General features: G+C 31.9%; 6 protein-coding genes across 10 annotated transcripts; 4 read left to right on the forward strand and 2 right to left on the reverse strand.

Moving 5' to 3' along the window:
- The first annotated feature begins 2,738 nt into the window (after nt 1-2,738).
- On the forward strand, nt 2,739-6,303 carry LOC126856263 (deubiquitinase OTUD6B). Its single transcript, XM_050604641.1, has 4 exons — nt 2,739-2,948; nt 3,116-3,527; nt 3,686-3,905; nt 4,040-6,303. Exons 1-4 carry the CDS (start codon nt 2,879-2,881, stop codon nt 4,223-4,225), a joined length of 888 nt encoding a protein of 295 aa, XP_050460598.1. The 5' UTR covers nt 2,739-2,878; the 3' UTR covers nt 4,226-6,303.
- A 141-nt stretch (nt 6,304-6,444) lies between these two features.
- LOC126856169 (lysine--tRNA ligase) lies at nt 6,445-10,389 on the reverse strand. Of its 2 annotated transcripts, none has more exons than XM_050604451.1 (8): nt 9,858-10,389; nt 9,164-9,311; nt 8,382-8,831; nt 8,011-8,256; nt 7,475-7,897; nt 7,057-7,250; nt 6,794-6,956; nt 6,445-6,612 (listed from the first exon to the last, which is right to left on the reverse strand). In XM_050604451.1, the coding sequence occupies exons 1-8, from the start codon at nt 9,890-9,892 to the stop codon at nt 6,517-6,519; spliced, it is 1,755 nt and encodes a 584-aa protein (XP_050460408.1). In that variant the 5' UTR covers nt 9,893-10,389; the 3' UTR covers nt 6,445-6,516. The 2 variants fall into 2 exon arrangements, with proteins under 2 accessions (XP_050460408.1, XP_050460403.1); XM_050604446.1 differs by lacking the exon at nt 9,858-10,389 and adding an exon at nt 9,395-9,536.
- LOC126856273 (pseudouridine-5'-phosphatase-like) lies at nt 9,503-12,266 on the forward strand. Of its 2 annotated transcripts, none has more exons than XM_050604678.1 (4): nt 9,503-9,641; nt 11,271-11,489; nt 11,600-11,832; nt 11,954-12,266. In XM_050604678.1, the coding sequence occupies exons 1-4, from the start codon at nt 9,623-9,625 to the stop codon at nt 12,131-12,133; spliced, it is 651 nt and encodes a 216-aa protein (XP_050460635.1). In that variant the 5' UTR covers nt 9,503-9,622; the 3' UTR covers nt 12,134-12,266. The 2 variants fall into 2 exon arrangements, with proteins under 2 accessions (XP_050460635.1, XP_050460626.1); XM_050604669.1 differs by lacking the exon at nt 9,503-9,641 and adding an exon at nt 10,835-11,188.
- Nucleotides 12,267-12,326: 60 nt separating this feature from the next.
- Nucleotides 12,327-19,159, reverse strand: LOC126855959 (DNA polymerase alpha catalytic subunit). The gene is made up of 21 exons (XM_050604083.1): nt 19,032-19,159; nt 18,526-18,729; nt 18,009-18,330; nt 17,556-17,904; nt 17,101-17,466; nt 16,622-16,981; nt 16,344-16,545; nt 15,837-16,105; nt 15,626-15,742; nt 15,357-15,540; nt 15,139-15,264; nt 14,880-15,055; nt 14,577-14,817; nt 14,362-14,501; nt 14,062-14,267; nt 13,715-13,979; nt 13,425-13,599; nt 13,168-13,334; nt 12,777-13,025; nt 12,631-12,706; nt 12,327-12,545 (listed from the first exon to the last, which is right to left on the reverse strand). The coding sequence occupies exons 1-21, from the start codon at nt 19,045-19,047 to the stop codon at nt 12,328-12,330; spliced, it is 4,428 nt and encodes a 1,475-aa protein (XP_050460040.1). The 5' UTR covers nt 19,048-19,159; the 3' UTR covers nt 12,327.
- A 340-nt stretch (nt 19,160-19,499) lies between these two features.
- Nucleotides 19,500-21,571, forward strand: LOC126856252 (uncharacterized). Of its 2 annotated transcripts, none has more exons than XM_050604603.1 (4): nt 19,500-19,659; nt 19,858-19,987; nt 20,137-20,691; nt 20,815-21,571. In XM_050604603.1, exons 1-4 carry the CDS (start codon nt 19,640-19,642, stop codon nt 21,091-21,093), a joined length of 984 nt encoding a protein of 327 aa, XP_050460560.1. In that variant the 5' UTR covers nt 19,500-19,639; the 3' UTR covers nt 21,094-21,571. The 2 variants fall into 2 exon arrangements, with proteins under 2 accessions (XP_050460560.1, XP_050460572.1); XM_050604615.1 differs by lacking the exon at nt 19,500-19,659 and adding an exon at nt 19,668-19,774.
- Nucleotides 21,572-22,359: 788 nt separating this feature from the next.
- Nucleotides 22,360-24,731, forward strand: LOC126856286 (transport and Golgi organization protein 11). 2 transcript variants are annotated; one of them, XM_050604689.1, is made up of 5 exons: nt 22,360-22,504; nt 23,094-23,324; nt 23,448-23,542; nt 23,604-23,752; nt 23,835-24,731. In XM_050604689.1, exons 2-5 carry the CDS (start codon nt 23,099-23,101, stop codon nt 24,043-24,045), a joined length of 681 nt encoding a protein of 226 aa, XP_050460646.1. In that variant the 5' UTR covers nt 22,360-22,504; nt 23,094-23,098; the 3' UTR covers nt 24,046-24,731. The 2 variants fall into 2 exon arrangements, with proteins under 2 accessions (XP_050460646.1, XP_050460655.1); XM_050604698.1 differs by lacking the exon at nt 22,360-22,504 and adding an exon at nt 22,518-22,864.
- Nucleotides 24,732-24,857: the final 126 nt, after the last annotated feature.

Here is a 24,857-nt window from a genome sequence, read left to right on the forward strand (position 1 = left end):
GATATGTCAACGACTTGGAATTGAAATGAATCAATGCCCTTTTGATTGATGCTACTATTTAAAATTCCACATTTCTATTTATCTTATCCCGCCTCTAAATTCTCCCGAATCTCGCATTGTACAACGATACTCGCAGAAAGAAAAGAAAGATTTATTTGTCTCAGTTCCGAGTCGCTCCGACGATGAATAGGAATGGGATTAATCAACATGATGATCCTCATTAAGCTTAAATCTATTACAATCAACAAAACGATAAAATCTTTCTTATGAGCACGATTTCATCTACACGGTGTCCTACAGATCTTGCGTCGATAACGGAATTTTTGTAGCAAAATTGATTTATTTCTTAAAAAAAAAGTTGAATTAATGACACTATTTTCTTTCCATTTTCAAAAGATTGCTAGGTATATAATTCTTAATTTTTAATCTAAGTCATCGAGTTTTAAATTATCGTATTTTAAAATACTAACTTTCATTTAAAGAAAAGTAATTATGTTGTAATTTTGTTGTTCTAAGATTATTATCACATTAAATCTCAAGCAGAGATAGATAAATATAAAATTTCTGTCGATAAAGAGCAAAAAAAGCTTACGCTTTTCAAATAACTCACGAATATTGAAGTAAAATGAGACGGGAGACAAAATATTCTTGATCAGGACACCTTGTAGAATAGGATCAAGCGCGACAAAGGAGACGGAGATTGATCTGTTGTCGTCTTATGTCATTCGACGATCTTCTCGGATCATATTAATCTCCCGATTCTGAAGGAAGCATTACGTATTGCTCAAACTGCTATACTAATTGTGGTGCTTGCATTACGCAAGTAAACATTATCATTAAACATTGACTGTTTGTATTGTTGTAATATGGCATGAGAATAGTTATATATATATATTATAGTTATATATATATATATATATATATATATATATATATATATATATATATATATATACACACAATATCTACATCTAAAAATATAAACGTGAATAATACGTATACAAATTGCGAACTTGAGAATATACACGAATATACGTGTACAGGAATGTAGTACATATAAAACGTATGTATTCTTTTACAGGGTGTCCCTAAAATCCTCGTGTCAAAAAAGATTTAATGATCTCGCATTTTAATACAGTGTGTCGCGAGTGATACAAATTTGAAAATAATTTTGTTGACAAGGAAATTTTCCAAAATACTAACATTTATTGCATTATTATCATCAATGGGAATAGAAAAAACAAAAAAAAATAAAAAAACAAAAAAATACAAAAAATAGCAAAAAAATCTTGATTTAAGATTGCATTGACGTTTACTTTGTAACGATAGTCGCTCATTGATTATGAAATAGACTACTCTTTTTCTATATATATGAAATTAAGTAATCAAAAATAATTAATTTTATTTTCATAATTGGATTATTTGCTATTAAGCTCAATCATTTGCAAGCAAAATTAATGCGCCATTACAAAAGCTCATAAGGGCTGACAAATAATGATTATTAATGATTAATGATTATTGATTATAACAAAAAACCAAATTCGTCAAGTAATTAAAGATTAATCTCTGGTAATTATATCTCTAATCGGCATATATCTATGTTATTATCGACGCGATAAAGCGAACTTTATAAAGCTTAGCGAGAGAAAGAATGGGCTAAAACTCACTCGCTCATGTTGAATTAAAACATTCCTTCAAAGGCGCGTAATTTGGCGGACACTCGGTAGAAATAGGTGAGCGACTGCAAAAGATATTTTACTTATACATCATATATAGAAGGAAATGCGCGCGCGAACGAAATCACTTTGTGTACTGATCGATGTAATGAGAATTATATTTTTATTAGAGTACACATAAAAGTGACGGGGTAATAATAAAATCTACCTGGAAGTCAGTGTTTTGTATACGCGCTCTCGCTCTAGTGTGTAACAATTGTTTTATATATATACACACATATATATATATATATATATGATGATGATGTTGACGAGCGATTCCGTGAAGTTTCTTCGCCGCAGCGCGGAAGACGTCACGTTTCCTTTTCTAAATGAGGGGAGATGAAGGAGAGAGGAACGCTTAGCGGACAACACTGTATTCCATTTCCTTCATTAGAGATATTAATAAATGATATATCATTGTGATTTAAGTGTTCTCTTTATATCTGTTCTCTCTTTTTACTGTCGCATTATCGTTGATCTCACACTTTTGTTATAGGAAACTTATTTTTTTTAGTAGAAATACAAGCGCTCTGTGGAGGATTTATAAAAAAATTAAATTGATAACTAAATATATGTAATATCATATCTATTTATAAATTATTTTAAACATATATAGTATTATATATATATATCAGTTCTTTATAATATATGTATTAATTATGTGAATTATGTTATAAATTATGAAATTAATGATTGGTTAACGCACATTATTTTATTCGCAGCCACGCTGTTTCGGTGTCAAGTGTCAGTGCTGTTCTGTTTTGGAAGTGTTTGGAAGTGACCTACAACCTTAGCTGCGTTCAGAAATCCTACCCGGCATGCGTTCAGAAATCCTATTCGTGCTGTAAGATAGTTTTTAATTGACCAATCAGAACAAAAGGTGTAATAATTTCTTTATTTTTATTGGTCAATTCATTGCTATTTTTACCCCGAATAGGAATTTTGAGCATATCTCTAAGAGATACAATAGAGAATTCTCGTTAGATATAAAAGTCTGTGGTTATGTCAATTCTCGTCCTCAATCTCATCTCTCACATCTACTGATCCACTCTTACCTTAGTCTTTTTGTCGTGACGAAGTACAATTCTTCCACGCTAATCTGACCCATAATTTTGTTCTTCATTGATTATACAGATTATATTTAAAACTGATTAAAAAAAATGACAGAGCCAATATTAACGGAGGAGGAATTGACGCAAAAACATAAGAAGGAACGAAAGGAGTTGCAAGGTATTCGAATCAAAAGTCAAATTTCTTATCAATGGATAATCTGCAGTCCAATGTTGTTTTCTTTTTTTCTAGTAAATTTGTGTGATTTTAATAATTTTCCAATTTAATACAGTTAAAATTTCTTGCATAATGTCAGAATCGATTTAACATTCTCTTTCTGATTATAGCGCAGATACAAACTTTGAAGAAGTCTATTTGCAAAGGTGACAAGAAGAAGAAGAAAGAGATTGCAGAAGAGATAGGGCGCTTAGAGGAAAATTTAGAAAAACAACAAGCGGATGAGTTGAACGTATGGAAATTGGTACATGTTACTTTGAACAATCAACAGACAAAACCTACACAAATAAGCGAAGAAGTTGATAAGGACAACAGTTGTTTGGAACAACCAACACACAGAATTTCTAAAGCGCAGAAGAGAAGAGAAAAAAAGGCAATTGCAGAAAAGGAACGCAATCAGAAAATCATCGAGCAAGAGGCACTTAACATCTTTGGCAAGAGGAATGTTGAAATGGAGGCCATTAAGGAAATTCTTTCCAAGCGGAATTTGATGGTCTATGAAATCCCTAGCGATGGCCACTGGTAAAAAATCTCGCATTATTGCTGTTTAAGTATGTATAGTCTTGTTTGTTTTGTTGATAAAGGCAAGAATGAAGCAACTGATAATACCATATAGTAATTTAAATATCATTTGAGAGTTGTTTATTCAAACGTGTAAAAACATGAATTTTTGTTTGTAGTTTATATAATGCAGTGGCACATCAACTCAAGATAAATGGGGAAACACCTCTGAGTTTAGATGATCTCAGAATAAAGACTGCTGATTATTTGAGAAAAAACATGAACGATTTTCTACCATTTCTCTCCAATCCAGATTCTGAAGATCTATTGACGCCCGAAGAATACGAAAAGTATTGCAATGATGTGGCTCAAACAAGCGCTTGGGGTGGCGCTGTTGAGGTAAATATAGACATATATACTTGTAAAGTATACAATAAATATGGATTAGCTAATTCTTACAATCAAGATATTTCCTTTGCAAACCAATGTACTAAGTAACATGTGCAAACTTTTTTCTGTAACATTTATTACAGCTGCAAGTGTTGTCACATATATTGAAATGCCCAATCGAAGTCATACAAGCTACAGGAGCACCTTACATCATCGGAGATGAATACAACAACGGTAAAAAGGTAACATTGACTTATCATCGTCATATGTACGAATTAGGTGCTCATTATAATTCCGTTACAAAATGCGTTCAGGATGAGGAAAGTTGATGAAAGTTTTTAAGTCTCTAGATCTCTATGTTTATATTGTTTGCAATTGTTTTCAAGTTATATTACCAAATGATTTAATTAATTATGTATCTCGATTCACGAATGTGTGCTTTTATTAATCAATAAATTAATTTGTCCTGTAGGGAAAAAGAACTATAAATTATTTTTTATGATAATATTTTTATCGATATATAAAATTATATATATATATATATATATATATATATATATATATATATATATATATATATATATATATATACATATATACATATACTAAAAATGCTGCCAGCAAAAAGAATATTCAATCTTCCAACAAGAATCATATTTTTAAACTTTACAATTATTGTGCAAGTGATTATTAGCCATTAATGTTTATAAAAAAAATTCTTCAAATGTGTTTAGTGACTATTAAAAGATTAAATATAAAATATATCATAAATTTTACCATAAAGCAAAAACCGAAAAATTATATTCTAGAATAATTCAGAGGAAATCTGCACTGAAAATACAGTATATTACTATTTGGAATAAGATTTAATCTTAATAATCATACACATTTTAGGAATTTTTTTCTATATTCAATAATTAAATGAGATACATATCAATGAATCATCAGTAAAATGTATTTTCTTAATCATTTTAATCCAGTTTAAAAGGTTGATTTGCACATTTAAACTAAATATGACTGCCAAGTTCTAAATTCTATTGAAATATAAATAGTAAATTCTATAAGGAAGGCACACATTTTTATATTTAATCATCTCAAATTTTATATGCGGCAAATATATGTTTTTTGTGTTCATTACATTGAAAAACTTAGCAATTCAGAATAATTATATATAATTCTTATATACTAGGATTATCATATATTCATATTTCATATTAATTAATAGTTGTATATGCATCTCTCATGTGACTCTTTTGTTATATGAAACATGAACTTAGTTACATTTGGTATTAAATGTACTATAGAAATTGGACAATGAACTGTAGGATGCTTTAGATTCGACTGAATTATAATTAAAATATTTCAGAGTTTTGATGCTGTACGAAGTTGATTTAAAGTTCCTGTGTTATTAGCAATTAAATTTATATAGAATATTTATATACTTTTAACATGGATATCAGACAATATAAAATGCTGCCAGCAAATATTATGCAAGTACTTATATAAGATTCGATGTTCTTCAGTTTTTTTTTCTTTTTTTTTCTTTTTTTTTTTTTTCCCAAAAGAATAGATGAAGGATTTGTCGTTCTCTTTTCTATTGTGCATACTGTTCGTTTTCATTGCAGTAGCTGTCGCGAAATATCGAACAGCTATTAAATCTGCGCCTATAAACAACTTCCAGAATTGCACTTTAAAATTCAATTCGGAAACATTGTGAAACAGTAAGCTAAAGTAAAATAGCAAATTAGATATAAGAAAGAATAAAAGTACTCTAATTTATTTTCGCTTGTAAAAATTAAATCTTTGATCCCAAACTTTTGGAATAGATTCCTGTAGATTCATAGCAAGTTTCTCTCTACAACTTTGAAATGCAGCTGATATTAGAGTATTAGAATGTTTCTTATTTGGAAAATGTCTTTCTTTATTCCTCTTACATACAGTTAGTTTTCTAATTAAATTCTTCTCGAAGATGTAATTATATATCACATTCCTATTTATAATACATGTATATATATATATATATAAATTTTTTTTCCCCTAAGTTACATGAGAATATATTAATAACGTTTTCTAGAAAAATAATATATTAAATTGGTTTATTAATTTGATCTTATATCTCACTAATTGAGACAATATACTGGAGGCATAATAAATAATAGTCTGGATACATAATCTTAAAAAATCTATTTGCTATAAGATATAATAATATAATGAAGGAAAAAAAAGGAAAGTTACATTGTGGATGATTTATAATTATAACATTATAGGAAACAAGGAACATTCTAATTTATACATATTTACACATAAATAATGCTGTTCTCTTATGTGTTCTTGCGATTTTGTAAACATTCGTTTTTAATGAATGTCTGTTCTGTAATTGCATACCAAATAAATATAATACACCAAAGGGAGAAACACTGTTCATATATTTTCAATGCAGTTTACTTTAAAATTTAAAAAAAAATATATATATATTTTTTTTTCTGTGTATAAAACGTGATTATAGAAAGAAAATAACTTTTACATTTCTCGGTAATAAATATTAAAATGTTTTTCAAATTATTTCTTTATTCAAATCTCTTTCTAAATTATTTAAATCCTCATTTAATTATTTTTTACTTTATTTTTCCCCATTATCACTTGACGCTTTATCATCGTCGACTTCTTTATTTTTATTTGGATCGTCTGGCTTCATTTGAGGGAAGAGCAATACTTCCTAAAATAAAGTAAAGAGGACATCATATACCTTTTAGCAAAAAACAATGTAATAAAATCTCAATTTGTTCTCAAATAATTTCAATTATAGAGACAGATAAATTAATTTCAAAATTCCGATTTTTTCGTTTGCTTATTTTATGAAATATAATATATATTTTTAATAGATCGCAATCACTCACTTTAATATTGTTAGTGTCGGTGAGGAACATTGTTAATCGATCGATACCCATCCCCCAACCTGCCGTTGGCGGCAAACCGTATTCCAAAGCGGTACAGAAATTCTCATCGATCAATTGTGCCTCTTCATCACCGGCCGCTTTATCCATTGCCTGTTGTTCGAATCTATGCATGTATTTAAAGTATTTAAAATTTGCGAAAATATAATTTTAATCTATTAAAGATATTTTCACGATATAAATTTTAAGAAAAATTAATTTATTACCTTTCTCTTTGAATGAATGGATCATTCAATTCAGTGTATGCATTGCAAATCTCTTTTTTTGCAACGAATAATTCGAATCGTTCTGTCAGACCTTTCTCGAATCGATGCCATTTCGCTAAAGGAGACATGACTTGCGGATGATCAATGATGAATGTAGGATTAACAATAGAATCTTCAATAAATACTCCAACAAGCTATTGTAAAAAAATATATAGAATATAACTAGGGTCTATATATGTATATTATTACAAGTAATTGACTTGATATTTATTAGTATTTCATGTTTCTATAATTTGTACTTATTTTACAGAACTGGCACCTACCAAAATGAAAAGTGTCAAGTTGAAAAAGTTTTAGACTAATTAAGAAGAATTTTTAGAAGAATTAACGTTTCGTTAATTTTCACCTATATTCTTACTTTATCTAATAACCTCGCTGATGTTCTAGGAGGAGGACACTCGATGTTATGGTGATCACAGAGATCGCTGAAAATCTTGTTTGCCTCAGGTGTGTTAAGTTGATCAGTTGCTGGCATCTTGATATGGAGAACCTTCTCCAATTCTTTCATCATTGAAACGCGCTTGAATGGGGGAGTAAAATCGATCTCGATTGGTATGCTATCCGGTTCATTGGAATGGTATTCGATTTTATAAGTTCCATGTATGGTTTTCACCATGCTCGATACCATGTTCTCCGTGATCTTCATGAGGTCGTTATAGTCCGCGTACGCCATATAAAATTCGCAGGTAGTAAATTCAGGATTGTGAGTCAAATCGATACCTTCATTCCTGAACTGCCTGCCGATTTCGTACACTCTGTCGATCCCACCGACGACTAACATCTATTAAACGTTCACGGTTTTGAGCATTATCTCACTGTGTCACCTTCTTTCTTTTGTTCTTCGAATAGATTTATTTCTTCAAGTTTACTTTAGGAAAGGAATAATTTATTTACCTTGAGATACAATTCCGGAGCGATTCTCATGTACAGATTCATGTTGAGTTCATTATGATGCGTAATGAAAGGTTTGGCTGTCGCGCCTCCAGGGATCATGTTCATCATAGGAGTCTCAACTTCGAGGAAGCCCATCTCATCCAGAAACTTACGCATGTAAGCAATTATCCGCGCGCGTACGTGAAAGATACGTCGAACTCTGTCGTTCAACATAAGGTCCAAGTATCGTTGCCGATACCTCGTCTCCTGATAGCATGTACAAAGATTCTCAGTGCATACAATTTTTACTTACATACACAAATATATTTACATAATATATTTATATATTATTTCTACAACAGAACACGTATTTTTTGAAAATTACTCCTTACTTTGTCTTTTAGACCAAAGTGAAGATGCGGCAACATATGCAAACATGGACTCAAAAGAGTTATAGAAGACGGTATAATCGAAAATTCGCCCGCTTTGCTCCTGGCGGGTATGCCGGCGATGCCTATGATGTCGCCTCTCTTGATTTTTGCTGTATCCCTCATAAACGCATCCTCGCTCGTATATAGTTTTGCATTGGCCAGTACCTGCAATTTAACACCCTCTCCTCGAAGATCATAAAAAATCAGTTTAGAGCCGGCCTCTCGAATGGAATGAACACGTCCGGCGATAGTATGTATCTCGTTCTTTATCGATTCACCATTCTTAAGGCGCCCGCTAAATTTGTCGATGAAATCCGTGAGAGAGATGGATACATCGAATTTATGAGGGTAAGGATGTTGATCGGCAGTTTTGAGTAGACTGACGATGTTCGATCGGAGTTTAAAATATTCCTAGAAATAAAAATACAGTACAATACAATGAAGAAATTAATAGGCACATTAATCGGATATAAACCAAAGCAAAATACAATAAAATTACTCAGTTTTAAACTGCATAACACAGTCGAATTAAGAATTTGAAATGTTGAAGCATGCTAACAGAAACCGAGTCGCTGAATTGTATAAAAGAAAATGCAATTGATTGCTCGTAAAATAAAAAGGTTTTTATTCTTTGCTTATTCTATTCAAGTTATATTCGTAAAGAAAGAAAATTTCTCAAAATGGTACGATGATCTAAATTCACGATATATAAGTTTTCTATCTTGCAAAGCTTTGATGTTTACATTTGGACTAATATCTTCCTCCTTGATCTTATCCTTCTTAGAACTCGTTATTTGATTTTCGTGGATAGCTGCTACAAGTGCCTTAGCCTCCTCCTTCTCAGCTTTCTCTTTGGCCTTCTGCTCAGCTTTGAGACGTCTTTTCAGTTCGCTGCAATCAGAAAAAATAGCTTCAGCATCTCTCTCTTTCTCTTTAGAGATTTAACGTCGCGCATCAAACGATTCATTACGCACTTGGTGCCGAATCGACGTAGAAACGTCTGATGCAACTTTGTCTCGCGGCCAACTTTGTTCGCAAGCCACGTTCGCGCTACAGGCTGCGTGAGAAGAACGACAGCGCGACTTCTGCCCAAGGTACCGAGCATGATCGTCGTTACCCCACGGGACCAGACTTTACCCACGTGACGCGCTCGCGTCAGAGTTTAGATTCATCTAAGAGATATCTGCTATCTGCGAAGAAACATGAACGAACGAATACAAGGTACAGCCGGTACAGAGACCCACGGCCTATGGCTCACATCGAGCGCGCAACGTGGGAGATGACAGCGTGGCGAGATGAACGCGGAGTGAATCGCTGTTCACCAGGTTATGTCGCGCGCGCTGGAAGCGGATCCTCGCGAACGCTCACGCGATCATACACCGAGCTACGGATTGAGATTTATCATCGATATAACGCACACTTTTTTTCCTTACTTACTTTTTCGACAGCTTTTCCTCCGTTACGTCCGCCATGCTGGTAAGAATGCGCCGTGAGTGAGAGACCGGTCACACGTTGGTCAGACTGCGTGCAAACGCGAACTGCACGTGAAACGCGTTCAAGCTCTCCTAGATTTATATATTGAGGATTGAGGATTGAGGTGCGCTACGCTACGTCGTCGCGTCGTTCTCGCGGGCGATTATAAAACGGAGGTCATCCGCGGAAAGTTGCAGACACTTTGGCTGTTCTTACGTAAACGGAGAGTACGGTGTGGATGTGAATGATTCATTTTCAAATATTAATCGCTCACGAGCGAAATGTCATTCATTTATATAGATCAAAGATATTGATAATCTTACGTTTAACTATAAATACGTATATGTTTGAATTGAATACATGGTAATGATTTCTTATACTTGTCCCGAAAGATTAAAACGTGACGTTTGGCATTGACAGTTCTTTATCGCTCTCGATCTTTCGTTCGGATAAATTTTTTTATCAATTCTCGAGATTTAAATCTCAAGTTAGCAACTTTAGAATCATTAAAATATTTCCTTCTTTTTAAGTTAAGTATAATTTCATTTTAATTTCTTTTACATTTTCATTTATTTACATTTAATTTTTCATCTTCTACATTTAAATTAATTTTTTTAAAGGTCTTTCTCCTTCCTTTTTGAATTCATGTACGAAATTCAAGGAAACGGGTACAATTAGGATCCAGATTATTGTCGCGAAAACATTCGGAAAGAATTATTGAAAAATAAAATCTTTTCTAAAAATAATCCATTTATTAAAATTATATTATTTTTTTTTTGTATACAACAAACCTTTTATAAACTATATTCACCGAAACATTCTATCTATATCCCATCTTTATCTACTAAGAGATTATAACGTAACGATTTGTATATGTTAAAAAAATTCTTAATTTTTAATATTTTTTTTTTATATTTTATCTAAAAAAATATATTTTATAAAATCATTTTTTTCTTTGTTATAAAATTCGATCGGGACAAATGGTTTTGTCTCCGTCTTTATGTAAAGTATCAATTTCAAAAGTTTCAACATGTTAACATGGCGAATAAAAAAACTAGCTGTGAAAAAATTTATGAACGTAGATGATAAGGATGATAGATAAGGCAGTCGATATGTATTGCAACAGAACTTCTCACTCACTATCCGTGCTTCCAAATACTTGGTCTCATCGTCATTGATGCACTTGTGAAACATTAAATTCCTCCAAACCGCGATCCGAGATTTAAATCGCAAGATGCCGGTCGACGCGTACAAGATCACGCATTGCTTATTTGATATGGACGGTTTGTTGCTCGGTAAATAAATTCTAAAACAGCTACAGAGATGTTTTTAACTCGACTCTAGAGTTTATCTATCGCATTTCTTCTCTTTTTGCAGATACAGAATATCTATACACCAAGGCCTTCAATCGTACCATCAATCGTTACGGCAAGGAGTTCACGTGGGAACATAAAGCGCATGTGATGGGTTTCAAGAGCAATGACGTTGCTGGCTATATAATTGAAGAGTTAGATTTACCATTAACGCCCGAAGAATTCAAGCAAGAAATTACTGAGATCTGTCAGGAATTGTTTCCACGCACCAAACCCATGCCAGGTGTAGTATTCTACATCGAAATTGATTATTGATAAATTCCGCACGATAATCATAATGTAATATAATACATGTATATTTTGAGCAGTAACATGTACAATCCGAAATAATAGGCGCTGTACGGCTCTTGAAGCATCTAAAAGAGAACAACGTTCCAATGGCGTTAGCTACAAGTTCCGGTCGAGAGACTTACGAGTTGAAAACCAGTCATTGGCATGATCTCTTTGAGCTCTTCCATCACAAAGTGATCGGCGGCTCGGATCCCGAGGTTGTACACGGAAAGCCGGAACCCGATATATTTCTCACGGCTGCCAAGCGCTTCCGCGACAATCCGGATCCTTCAAAGGTAACGTACTCTTCGAATACCTTAACTCAAATACTTCAGCATGCAATATATCATTTCGATCGATAAATGTGATTAAAATCTGTGTGGAGTTAATTGTCCGAGTCTGTAAGTTCTTTTTCAGTGTTTGGTCTTTGAAGATGCACCAAACGGTGTGAAAGCGGCATTGAACGCCGGAATGCAGGTCGTCATGGTACCAGATCCGATGCTTCCCAAACATTACACGAGCGAAGCAACTTTGGTTCTGAATAGTCTTGAGGACTTTCAACCAGAGAAATTCGGGCTACCGCCATATGTGACATAATATATTTTTTTTCCCCGATTTATCATGCGTTCGCGTGTGTATGGGTATGCGAGATATGGATTCGTGCGGATAGGATATGTATACCGTTCATATTATCTCGGAATACATAAGAATAAAGATAATTTAATGAAAAGGTTTCGCGCGCAGTCTTTTTGATTTGAATCTTATTTCTTTGTCGGTGTTTTTTTTTCTTTTTAAATCTCTTTATCCGTATCGTCGGACAGATCACCTAATTCGTCAAAATCTTCTCGCGACCCGACACCGCCAAACATTGTTGCACTGGAATTGGCGCCGCTGAATATACCCGTGATATTTACGCACGAGAACTTGTTGCGTTTCAATTGTCTGTCGATTGCCTCTCTTAGAGTGTTGTAAACGGCGATCATGTCTCGCGAACACTGAGATAACAAATCTGAAAGCAGATTGAGAGACTTACATTTTTCTAATTCGGTTTCTTCGGATGTTCTATATAAAGTGTAACAAAAGAGGATCATTACGTTTGTAAGCTGGTTGACTAATGTCAAACATTTTGTGATAGTAGTATAATTGATTGTAGAGATCTGTTCCGGAATACTAGAAACATACAAGCGCATTATGTAATTTTAGAATGAAAATTTTGTGTAATTTATTCGATTAAACTTACGACTCTGCTCATGGTAACGTCTTTGCACGCTGAACAATCCGGGAACTTTCTCGCGAAATCTAACGGCAACCTTCTTGTTCGATTAGAACAAAGCGGATTTTCGCACTCTAACCAACCGTTATAGTACTTGTCGATAGCTTTCCTCATAGCAAGTTGAATCACATTCTGTATCACGTTTGCATATTTCCAAGGTGGTAATTTACAATCCTGATTGGGGCACATACTGAGCGACAATTGCCGACCGGAATGCTACGTAAAGATTAACAAACGTGTAAATATATCTTCAATATAATGTAAAAGCTGTCAGATATATTATGCTAGTTTTTCACTGAAAAAAATAATTCTATTCGAAATATTTCTAAAATTTGGTTGAAGAAAAGTAAGCACTTACAAACTCTGTTACGGTATCTGTAATCACTATGTCCGTATTGCATCGCTCATTTTTACACTTAAATATCAAAGGAAGACAATTGTTGAATCTATCATCGTTGATAGCCAGTGGTAGGTTCAGGGTTGCCTCGCAAGCCAACGTTTTCGGCTTGTAAACGAATTGTAAACCTGGAGAGCAGATAGCCACATAGAATATATATCATTTCTTTTAAGATTTATTTCATTTTTTTAGAGCACGCGATAAAAGCTCAAAGTTACCTAAATTATTGGCCAAGAAGACATCATCGATGCCCTCGATTGGTTCACAGATTCGTAATATCACGGGGAATATTTGACTCAACAAATAATAATTGACATCCACTTTTAATTTCTCGTTATTCTTCACTTCGTCGATGTGATATGCTCGTTCCGTTGCACTAGCGTCGGTTCCATCCTAATGTGAAACAATAAATTATGTTGATTTCTTTTAGATATGGTCATTGATATTTTTGAGTTTCTATAACTCGTCAGGAAAATTTGCAAATTATGATTGCAAATTTAATAAACACCTCGCATATAACATATGGTAGCGTATCGCCGGCTTTCCACATTCGACCGCCCGCTTTATTTAATCTTAACGCCACCATTACGTGAGATAATTGTTTTTTATCCGGATACGCATCTGGATTTTTTGACAGTTGTTTAGTGATGACAAATGCCGACAATGGTGTCGTTCCCTCTCTCACGCCTTTTGCAACGTTTTGTAGAATCTGAACGACCTGTTCCAGACGCGTTTCGTTCGCCTGATCGCAGAGAAGTATATCTAAAACTTTTCTAAAAGTGAGAAGAAAAATAATGTCATATTTAATATAATGAGAGAGTAAAATTAATTTCTGAAAATATTATATCTACTTACTTTCCGGTATCACAGGCTAATGGACACCAATCTCTTCTCACGATATCCAAACCCTTGTGTTCTTGCATTAATTGCATCTGACCATTTGGCAATTTCGTCATAGTCACAGCAGCATATTTCTTCTTTTGTAAAAGCAACAGGTATCGGAATACTCCGTCTATGTCTAATTCGACTTTTTTATATCGATTGTTGATCTCCCGCATAATCTAGAAAATATTTAGTCCAGTATAATACATATATATAATACTTAATCCCCCAATATATAAATATATACATTAATAATAAAAAAAATTTCCATACTTTTCTGCCAATCGAAAAAACTTCGTCATATTCCAAAATGTTGGTGTTTATCATCAAGGAATCAGTGTCGCCGTAAATCACCTCGTACTGTAATTTCTCAACCAAGTGTTTCGTATCCTCCAGAATCTGTCGGCCCTTGGCTAAAAAGAACAGCGGATATATATCATATATTGTGACATTTTAATGACATTTTAAATATTTATTCCGCAACATACCGGTTATTAGAGCAGCGAGGCCCTTTGCATAAAATCGACAATGTGTCGCTCCCAGGCAACCATACATGGAATTGGCCGTAAGTTTCAGTGCCATCTGTCTAATATGATAATCCATTTTTTGTTCCGGCGGAAGATTCGGCGTTTTCATCAGTTGCTTGATCTGCTGCCTGCTCTTGACTAATTTATGAATCTCGGTTGGAATCACACCAGCTTCCAGATTCGATTCGGGAATACTCAATTGCTGCGAATCATACAAATCGTGTGTTCACTCAAGACAATTTGACATTCGCGACGAAAAATTACCTCGACATCAGCATATGCTGCACCGAGCACTGTAGTAAAACACAAATTATACTCTTGTATAATACTCGGATACAGAGAATTGAAATCCATCAGCAACACTAGCTTGTCATAAAAACCTTTCTTCGGATCGAGCACCAAGCCTCCAGCGTACGCCGCAGCCTTCCTACGCGGACCATCTAAAGCATAATGTCTAGCATACAGTTGTATATACAATCGCGTATAATAACGATATACAAAAATATATCGATATATATCTCACCGTCATCTCGTCCCTTCCCAATTTTTTTGTCTGGAGTTATGTAATCCTTTAAATGAAAAGCGTGCAACAACAAATACTCGTTTCTTTCTGCTCTACCGCCTAATAATGTTCTCGATAAGATATTACCTATGGTCGAGGGTTAATAATAATTATATTGTACATGTAAAATGTTACATTTAAAATGTTAATGAAAAGAAAAATATTAAAGCGAATAATACCAGCTAAACAGGTGATTTGAAGTGCGAGCGGTATAACGTTAAGATCCATTACTATAGTTATAATGAATTTCGCTTCTTTTAACGTCGCGTATATTAAATTCAGAACTTTGTCCGCTGTATTATAGAATAATGGAGTCTCCGCCGGCGTGATCTCTTTACATTCATGTTCTTTTGTCTTTAACACCTATCACAAATATTTATCAGATTTATGCGATATTGATTTGTAATTAGAGAACAATATGATACTTGTAATGTATTATGCAACTTACTGCACTGCAAAGCGATTGTAGATCATAACTTCTGACTTTCAAGTTCAATTCCTTCGCCGAAATTTGTATATCGCAAATTGGACGACCGACAAATGCTTGATTGAGGATTATCTTTCCCTATAAAGATATTAGTTTCCTTATTACATTCGTCACCTGATATTAATTTGTATCTAATATAATAAACTTCGATTTAAAAAAGATATATATTTACTCTAAGTAGAGGAGGAGTTGTTGATTTCAATCTTCCCATTCTGTTCCAATTTGATACTTTTAATGTAAACATTCTCTGCATCAAGACGTCAAATTGAAATGCGCAGTCGTAGCCTATTATTAAATCCGGATCTGCTTTTTGCATTAAAGTTAACAACTCCTCGAGTAATTCACTTTCGGTTTCGCATTTTATTACTTCAGTATTCGCGACCTTCAAAGAGGCTTCCCGAATTTGTCGCGGCCATGGAGTATCTCGCGGACGTGTGACAACTGTAAAAAATTGCAAATCAATCACAAGATTTTCATTAATATCTTGATAGACAAATCGAGAAATATCCTGCGATTTAAAGATTAATGAAAAAAAAAAAAAATATTTCTAAATTATAATTAAAGTATTTTTTGCTATTTGTTTCTTAATTATAAAATAATATTGATGTTTTTAAATGTCGATAATTGATAATGATAATGGAAACGATCAGTAAATAATGTAATGTAAAAATGAACATACAGCAAAATTGGCGATCATAAGGGGGTTTTGGTGGTTCTTTGTCGACACTATACTTGTGATGAATCAATACAACAACCATCACCACTTCATTCTGCAATTTTACATTCAAGGACATCCTCACATTCAAGGTTGCTATCACCATTGGCGGCTTGGATTTCTCTTGGGGACATAGTGATATATTGTTCATGTCTGAGGTAACCACCTATTGCATTGTACAGTAGAAACTGTATTCGAAAATTTTTTTTACTATACAATATAACAAATGCGCGTTTACTTACTATTTGTGAACACCAGGCGAATCGTCCCACAGTGGGCGATATATTTTTAATGTCTAACCAGCAAGGTCCTTTAATTTTTCGTTCTATAAGTAACAGTTCTAATGCATTTACTGTTGTGCCAAAGACGCGTTCTATTGCCGGACCCGAATAATCGGCATCAATCGCTGGATAGCGCGCGTTATATCTAATTTCCAAATAGTCAGAAGTTCTTGGTGTACCTTCCTTTTCAAAAGAATAATGCTTCTTTGTCTCTTTGAAATTGAATTCCATTATATGCATCTTAGTGGCATATTCATCAAATTCCTTATACACGTCCTCCATAGTAGTTAATTGCGATTCGTTGTTTTTTGATGTCTTTATCTGTAATTCAGATCCAAAAAAACTGTATATAATAATTAGTAATAATTGAGATAACAATATTGGAATAGTTGAATCAAATAATAGCCAAAGTAAAAACTAATGAATAATTATATGCATACATATTTTCTAGGTAAGAGATATATTCTCCTTGGTATACAGTGCACCATGATGCAACACGAACAATATACATCATGATTCGGTATATAGGTTTTGCCAAAAAGATACACAGTTCCAGGATTTTTATACGGATTTTCGTATGCATCCAAATAATAGAACCTGAATACTTCTTCTTCATCTTTTGTTTTAACCAATTGCGGTGCCAATTCCATCAGATCAACGGCATTACCAATTTTCATACTTTTAATGGAAGTTTTATATGTAGTAGTCTGTACGTCTGTTTCAATCATTTGAGGTAAGACACTTTTATTCGCCGGCAATGAAAAATCAATATCCATACTTCCATCATCAAAATCTATAGTAGACAGCTGCAATATATTTCATATGTAAAATTTTGCTCTCAAAAATATATAATAAGAGAAATGAGATGTAAAAAATGGAAAAGAATAAAACTCACATCGTTGACACATTCATTAAAATCCATCACGGCTGTATCCTCATCTTCGATTATCTGACTTGTGCTTTGTGCAGTATTATTAGATTCTGCTAATTTTTTTACATCTTGTTGTTCTGACTTTGACTTTTTTTCTTCTTTCAAACAGTTATTTGACTCTGCTGATTTATTCACACACTTTTTTTGTGGTGCATCAAATATCACACTGTCATCTATATCTTCAATTATTTGACTTGCACTTTGTGTAATATTATTAGATTCCATTGGTTTTATTAAGTTTTTCTCTTCTGGATTTTCAGATGTTCTCTTATCATCCATTTCTTGGTTTGTGGATAAAAACTGATAATTTTGTCTGCAATCAATTTACCATTCAAAGTTAAAAATTCTGTAAATCAATATATAATAATAACATATAATAGTATATATATACAATGTAAATATAATCTATCAACTTACATAATATCTGAATGAACTGTATGACAAAATTTATTTTTATTACTGCTTGCTGGTTTAAGAGTATTTGTTGTCTTCTTACTTGCAGAGATTTCGTTAAGTAACTCTCCCAAAATATCATCATCTTTAGTCACTATATTGGTGTCTCTCTTAGAAGGCATATTCCTAATCATACTTTGAATGTCTCCTTTTTCTCCATTTTCTTCCTTTCTTTTCTTTCTAGGACCAGCCATATTATGTCTCTGTTTTTTCGCTTCTTGAATGCTGTCTTCATCCAGATCATCGTCAAAAATCTCTCTTCCATCTTCAATGTATCCACTTTCTCCTGCAATTAAATTTTAATTTAAATGGTTGTATATTTTAATTTCTATAAAGTACATATTAAAATTCTTTTTTTTCAATGTTTTCCAAACAAATTGCTGTTTAATATAATTTACTTATAAATTTATTTTACTTATAATTTAATATATTTTATTTATAAACAATTTATATTTTCTTTATAAAATAAGAAATTTTCTACCATCATCGACTATCCAATCATCCCGTTGACGTTTCAAAACAGTACTGCTGTATTCTTTCTCGTCCACTATATCATATATATTTTCTATCTCTTCAGCCTCATACTTGCGTTTTCCACCGCTTCGACTCTCCTTCAATCTCTCCAAAGCTGAGAGTCTGCCAGTTTTATCAATTTTCTGACGCCTGGCTCTGCCAGATATAGATGCTAAAACATATTTTATTTAACAAAGAATTAACATGTGCAATACTAAAGAGTATTTATCATAATAAAATAATGTAAATGTATAACAATGCAATTTATCAAATTATTCATTCTATATGATTAACATTCTGTTAACAATTTTAAAATCAATGTTTATTGAATCATCAATTATGCACATATTAAATGTAAACAAAAGATAGGAAGAAAATGTGCAGTAGTGTTTATAAATATACAATATATCTGTTGTAAATATATGGTCACATAATTGTATCACGATTTCGTATAATGATCGGCAAATTACTTACGCTGTGAATCGTCCATTATTATTACTGCAAATCTATGAAAACTACATTTGTCATCGGAAACACAAATGCCATTTCACGTTGTGAGTTGCGATAGTTCGTCGAGTCCTTTTGGCGGGAAATAAATCTCGTCATGTATCAACCGCGATATTTCGCGGTTCGATATAATTGCAATCGGAAAAATGCGAGAAATTCTTCGAAATGTTTGATTGACCAATCAGTATAAAGAGATTAAAGATTTCTTTATTCTGATTGGTCAATTAAACGTTACTATCTATAGTTAATAGCGCACAGAAGTTGCGCATAAATACGTTCAAAAATTCTACTTGTGGAATAGAATAGTATTGCATTGACCAATCGAAAGAAAAGGAGAAAAGATTTCTTTATTCTGATTGGACAATTAAACGTTACTTTTTTACTCCACAATTAGGATTTTCGAACATGTCTCATAATAATAATCCTCAAGATTTTGATTTGTTACCGGGATTTGAAAGTTCGCGGAATTGCCGATTGCCGCCGATTAGATGTTACATATTTATTCTGCGTGACGATAAAAGATAAAAAAGGGAATAGAACATCTCACCGGCCGGAATTGACCAGAACGCTATAGAATGGATAGCAAGGTTCCGAGGTATTTTGATAGAAACAACGATAACATTATTTAATGTCAAAAATGAAAAAAATGCAGGAGAAAAAAGTTTGATCGTTACAGAATTTTATATTGCTCATATAGATTATATATATTTGTATGTAATTCCTTGAGTTTTTCTCTCATGCATTGCGCTACATCTTATTAACTAATTGTTTTAATTATACTTATCATTTACAGAAATTATTTCGTCAACTGTACGTATCGACCGAAACGTCGTACCCCACTCGAATCATACATGCGACGTTTATCTTTACAATATGTTTATCCTGATAATAGTACTGTAATTAATAAGCAAATTATGGCTAAGGTGTATATTTGATATTATAAGATTAGATTGGTCTATATTTGATTATTGATATATTGATAAATTTGGCTCTTGATATATTGATTGCTTGATATATTAGGATTGTTTTAGATCTGCTTGTAAAATAGATAAATTATATTGTCATTTTTCAGATCTATACTATATCTGTGCTATATACACCATCTGTATCTAAACATCAAAGATCCATAAAATTAACAACTTCTGGAAAAACAGAATTGAAAAAAAACTTTCAATCGTCTAAGTTGGAACAAGAAAAAAAAAAATTTTCTTGTACATTGATATCTCTTATTGTTAATATATTAGTAATAATTATCATTTGCAGTATAATTATATACATAATGAAAAAAAATACTATACAACCCATAAACAATCATACCTCAGTACTATTTAAATTTGTTGAGAATATTAAAACTGTATATTATAATCAAGAGTTAAATATTTGGAATAATGTTTCATATGCAATAAGTAAAGTGATATCAAAAGCAAGTAGAAAGATACCTTTGATCATTCTATTATTTTCAAATGAAACAACTACAATGGATTCTTTAGCCATAGCACTGGCATATGCAAGCAGTAATGTTTTAAATGTTGATAATCCCTTGTGCTTGAATCCAGAAAATTTTGGAAACAATGCTGGTGAGATCATTGACATATTGGAAGAACGATTCCCAGCAAAAAAAGTTGTGGTGAGTATATATATATATATATATATATATATATATATATATATATATATATATATATATATTTTGAATATAAATTCTACATATGCCATTTAGCTTATATAAACAAATAAATATTAATTTCAGGTAATTCGCGATATATTGAATATTAATACAAAAGCAATAATGGCACTATATAATTTGTGTGATAGAATAAATCATTTACCTGGAGGGGCTGTTTACATTCTAACCATGCAAATTGATAATTATCAATTATCACAGGAAAAGCTGGCTTTTGTCGAGAAACAGATTTATCATAAACTGTTAAATAGCATTGATCGGGATATTTTAATGAAATTCATAATGTGCATTACACATGGTGTCATTATACCAGTACAACCTGAACCGCAATTAAGATATTGCTAATTTATCCGAGTTTCACTAAAATGCAGAATGCTTTCCAAGTATTTAGATGTGATATTATATAGTTGAATAATAATTTATAAAATGTTATGAAATGTTATTATGAAACAAGCTGATATATATATGAAAGATAAGTATTTTTCATGATGTTGAAGTATCTGTCTTAAGAGTTTCAGAGTTATTACCGCATTATGTTAGATTATTTCAAAATTGTAAAGTTATACAAAGATAAACACAGTTTTTCTCGTATAAATAATTTTTATAATGGAAGAAAAACTTTAGTAACAGTTTATGGCTTTATTCGTGTAATTGGCATACATCATTCATATTTCTTTATTCTAATGATTTATTTTACACAAGAATTGATTATTTATGATTTTTCTTTTCTCATAGTATCAAAATTTTAAAAGTAACTATAATATATCGAATTAATGAATATTTTCAATATAAATCATCCAAATTTAATTTTTTTTTTTTTGCATCTGCCGCAATCATCTGATGATTATGATCTATCTCAAGTTGTGAATTGAAAGAATATAAATTCTATATTTAATTTTCTTATTTATTATTTTGTTAATTATTGTTAATATATTTGTTATTATCTTACTATTGTATTGTGTGCCAAGTGCCAATATTACACAAAATTAATTTTTTTACTGATTTTCTAATTACTATTGTTCTTGTACAATATTTTTGCAAAATATAACACAATATTGTTGTTATTTGTACAAAAATTATATAATAATAAGAGCTTATTTCTGGATAAAATATATTTAGTTTCAAATTAAAATGCAATAATTTATTTATGTATGTGTGAAATTTGATTTTTGCAAATAAATTTGTTAATCAATAGTATAGTGACTATAAATAACATCGATTACTTTATATCCAGCTCATCATTAATTTATAAGATGTTTAAAAAAATCACATTTTTTTTATTATACAGTTTTAGTTATAATCATATATATATATATATATATATATATATATATATATATATATATATATATACACAATATATGTACACAATCATATATATATATATATATACACAAGAAGAATTTGGTTTAAAACATCTTAAATTGAGTATAAGCAATATATTGTTGAAAGAAAGAGAAGATATATATTATAATTCTTTTTATGTATGAACAATTTATATTTTATTCCTTGAATAAGTTTTTTAACGTATACTGCATTATTAATTGTTTATCTGAAAAAAAGTTGGTATCTTTGACGCCTTCTTATTTTCGCGCACGCGCGTTATACGTTAAATTTTATTAAGTCACACGGAGAGTTGTCTGACTATGTTGCACGGTGATTATGTTTCATGCTTGAATTTCAATCCGTCAAACTGATCTCGTAACGAACTTCGGAGCGGTGGTTTTATGTTTAACGGACAGCGAAACGCGAGAGGGTAAATATTCTCTTACTTTGGAATAGTGATATTTCTAATCAGTCATTGAGTTCATCGTTTAAGATCCTGCCTTAATTCGCGATTGTTTTTTTATCGGCGGTAAAAATTTCTAATCGGAGAGAACTTCGAAATTCAAGAATGACTCGAGTATAACCACACAACTAACATTCATCATGGATGAATGAATGATAAAAAAAAGAAAAAGAGAATACACGAAACATTAATTTCTGCATCTCGTATCGATTATGTCTCTATGTTATTATCATCGATAAAAAAAAATGTTTCTATTTTGTTACAATTAAATGACCTCTGTAAAATATTATTCTTTTGAAACGTAGGTATCATCATGTCAGTGTTGATGTAAGTCATTGATACTTTTACATTAGTACATTTCATTGTTTACATATTTTTTTGTCGGCTAGTTGCATAAAAACTAATTTGAAAATGAGGTTGAAATTTAGATATATATTTTCATTTTGTCGTGATACAAACGTTTTTTTATGAAAATGACAAAACAGCTTTGCAATGTTATAGTACTTTAGTCTTCATATGTAGCAATTATTATTATATAATAAACATAAATTTTCAGTTGTAATGTCAAAGACGCACAGTCCAACACATTTTAATGGAGAAGTAGACGGTATTTATTATCCAGACTTTAGTGTGGATATTAATAAGCAGATGCGAGTCCCCAAAAGCATTCGTGTAAACGGGGATTACATAGAACAAGATACTACCATTACAAATACGTCGACGTGGAATCAGATGTCTGGCATGGAGAAGCTTGAAATGCATGTGCCAGAAAGGATTCTTGTCGTCGGTGAGATTCTATCTTAAATGATTGCATTTATTATATATCATTATATTATAAGAATTATATAATTTTGATGTACTTTTTTTTGTAACAATATATATCGTAATAATTAAAAAATTATTATTACAGGACAAGAACAGCATGTTGGTACCAAAGCACCACCACCAGAAATTGTTTTAGAAAATGCTGTGATGCGTACCGAGCCTGCTATAGTCAGAGTACAGGTAATGTATCGAGGGAACACTAAAATGACAATATTTATTAAATACTTATCTTCATCAATAGACTCCTCCAAGAATTTTGACTCTGGACAATCATTATTTCCCAGCGGTGGATGAAGAGGAGCCTCTGCCAGATGTTGATGAAATTGTAAATCCGGTGAATGTCAGACCCAGGACATATAATACAGAAACGCAGATAGTGAAACATGTCAGGTATAAAATTTTTCATACTTTTTATATTGGATAAATTTTATTAAATATCTCATTTTTTAAGTTTTGCATTCTTGTTATGCAGAGAACCAACACCTTCTTACAATGCTCTCGATGTATCTCTGCCACCCAGTGAAGAGGTTCAACACTTACGTCGTCAAGTAGGTAAATTGAATCGCAGAGTGATGGCGCTCGAATTAGACATGATTCATCGTCAACAGAGAGACAGGATCTTGTATATTGCGACTATAGCATATTTTATTTTGAAAACCTTTTCCTGGTTAACCAGAAACTGAACTATTGATTGAAAAAAGAGGAAAGAAAGAAAGAGATTCTATGTTTATTTTGCTGAAAGAGACAATGTTTTTTAACCAGAATCTTGAATCAATCTTGCTGTAAGAAAGTATAACCAAAGACTTTTTATCACAGTCTTGTAAGATTAGTTGTGAAAATAGAGATGAAGGACATATATAATACAAGATAGGTGTGCGTGAATTTCTAACGCTATTAAATAGGCAGATGACGCGTAAAATGTATTGAAAATATGACGATCGATTGTCTTTACTGCATTAAAAGTAAATCTGGCTTTAAAAGAACGTGCGTGTATTGTATTAGGTTTGACAATATATATATGTATATGTTATTGTTAATGTATATACAGCAATTTGCGAAACTCTAATAAATTGGATTAATTTTCATATATATATAAATGTAGGTATGTAGAGTTATATTTATCGAAATGCGCATCTAACTTATTGTTAGTTTCCTTTCTCAGTATTAATGAAGTGTTTACGAAATAATTAATTTTTGTCGCATGCGATATCGTAAAGATTATCTATGCTTATCTGAGCATCTTATCTGAATCGATGACTTACTTCATATATAGTTGCGTTTTCTCTGTGGCCACAGCATTTGGAATTGTAACTTCGTCCAACGTATATTGCGATTAATAAAATTAATAAAGTTATTACATTATATATTATTACGGACATGCACTGATCTCGCGAAATATAATTTTTATTATTTGTATATTTGCACCCCCAACAAAAAATAATTTACACAATCGTTTTTTGATTTGTATACCGATTTTCCGCGCATGCGGGGCAGC

Source organism: Cataglyphis hispanica, chromosome 2 (assembly GCF_021464435.1).
Source record: "Cataglyphis hispanica isolate Lineage 1 chromosome 2, ULB_Chis1_1.0, whole genome shotgun sequence".
In the NCBI taxonomy this organism is placed as follows: Eukaryota; Metazoa; Arthropoda; class Insecta; order Hymenoptera; family Formicidae; genus Cataglyphis; species Cataglyphis hispanica.

What these genes read in the sequence shown, in the direction of transcription:
- LOC126856286 (XM_050604689.1), top strand. Translation starts at nt 23,099, where the DNA reads ATGTCAAAGACGCACAGTCCAACACATTTTAATGGAGAAGTAGACGGT. An exon ending in AGAAAGGATTCTTGTCGTCG is followed by an intron (nt 23,325 to 23,447) that starts GTGAGATTCTAT and finishes TTATTATTACAG; the next exon opens with GACAAGAACAGCATGTTGGT. An exon ending in CTGCTATAGTCAGAGTACAG is followed by an intron (nt 23,543 to 23,603) that starts GTAATGTATCGA and finishes CTTCATCAATAG; the next exon opens with ACTCCTCCAAGAATTTTGAC.
- LOC126856273 (XM_050604669.1), top strand. Translation starts at nt 11,128, where the DNA reads ATGCCGGTCGACGCGTACAAGATCACGCATTGCTTATTTGATATGGAC. An exon ending in TATGGACGGTTTGTTGCTCG is followed by an intron (nt 11,189 to 11,270) that starts GTAAATAAATTC and finishes CTCTTTTTGCAG; the next exon opens with ATACAGAATATCTATACACC. An exon ending in ACAATCCGGATCCTTCAAAG is followed by an intron (nt 11,833 to 11,953) that starts GTAACGTACTCT and finishes GTTCTTTTTCAG; the next exon opens with TGTTTGGTCTTTGAAGATGC.
- LOC126856263 (XM_050604641.1), top strand. Translation starts at nt 2,879, where the DNA reads ATGACAGAGCCAATATTAACGGAGGAGGAATTGACGCAAAAACATAAG. An exon ending in ATCCCTAGCGATGGCCACTG is followed by an intron (nt 3,528 to 3,685) that starts GTAAAAAATCTC and finishes TTTTGTTTGTAG; the next exon opens with TTTATATAATGCAGTGGCAC. An exon ending in CTTGGGGTGGCGCTGTTGAG is followed by an intron (nt 3,906 to 4,039) that starts GTAAATATAGAC and finishes CATTTATTACAG; the next exon opens with CTGCAAGTGTTGTCACATAT.
- LOC126856169 (XM_050604446.1), bottom strand. Translation starts at nt 9,525, where the DNA reads ATGCTCGGTACCTTGGGCAGAAGTCGCGCTGTCGTTCTTCTCACGCAG. An exon ending in CTCCGGAATTGTATCTCAAG is followed by an intron (nt 7,898 to 8,010) that starts GTAAATAAATTA and finishes AACGTTTAATAG; the next exon opens with ATGTTAGTCGTCGGTGGGAT. An exon ending in CCGACACTAACAATATTAAA is followed by an intron (nt 6,613 to 6,793) that starts GTGAGTGATTGC and finishes ACTTTATTTTAG; the next exon opens with GAAGTATTGCTCTTCCCTCA.
- LOC126855959 (XM_050604083.1), bottom strand. An exon ending in ACGTTACCATGAGCAGAGTC is followed by an intron (nt 12,707 to 12,776) that starts GTAAGTTTAATC and finishes GTATGTTTCTAG; the next exon opens with TATTCCGGAACAGATCTCTA. An exon ending in TAGTCAACCAGCTTACAAAC is followed by an intron (nt 12,546 to 12,630) that starts GTAATGATCCTC and finishes ATCTGCTTTCAG; the next exon opens with ATTTGTTATCTCAGTGTTCG.
- LOC126856252 (XM_050604603.1), top strand. Translation starts at nt 19,640, where the DNA reads ATGGATAGCAAGGTTCCGAG. An exon ending in ATGGATAGCAAGGTTCCGAG is followed by an intron (nt 19,660 to 19,857) that starts GTATTTTGATAG and finishes TATCATTTACAG; the next exon opens with AAATTATTTCGTCAACTGTA. An exon ending in ATAAGCAAATTATGGCTAAG is followed by an intron (nt 19,988 to 20,136) that starts GTGTATATTTGA and finishes GTCATTTTTCAG; the next exon opens with ATCTATACTATATCTGTGCT.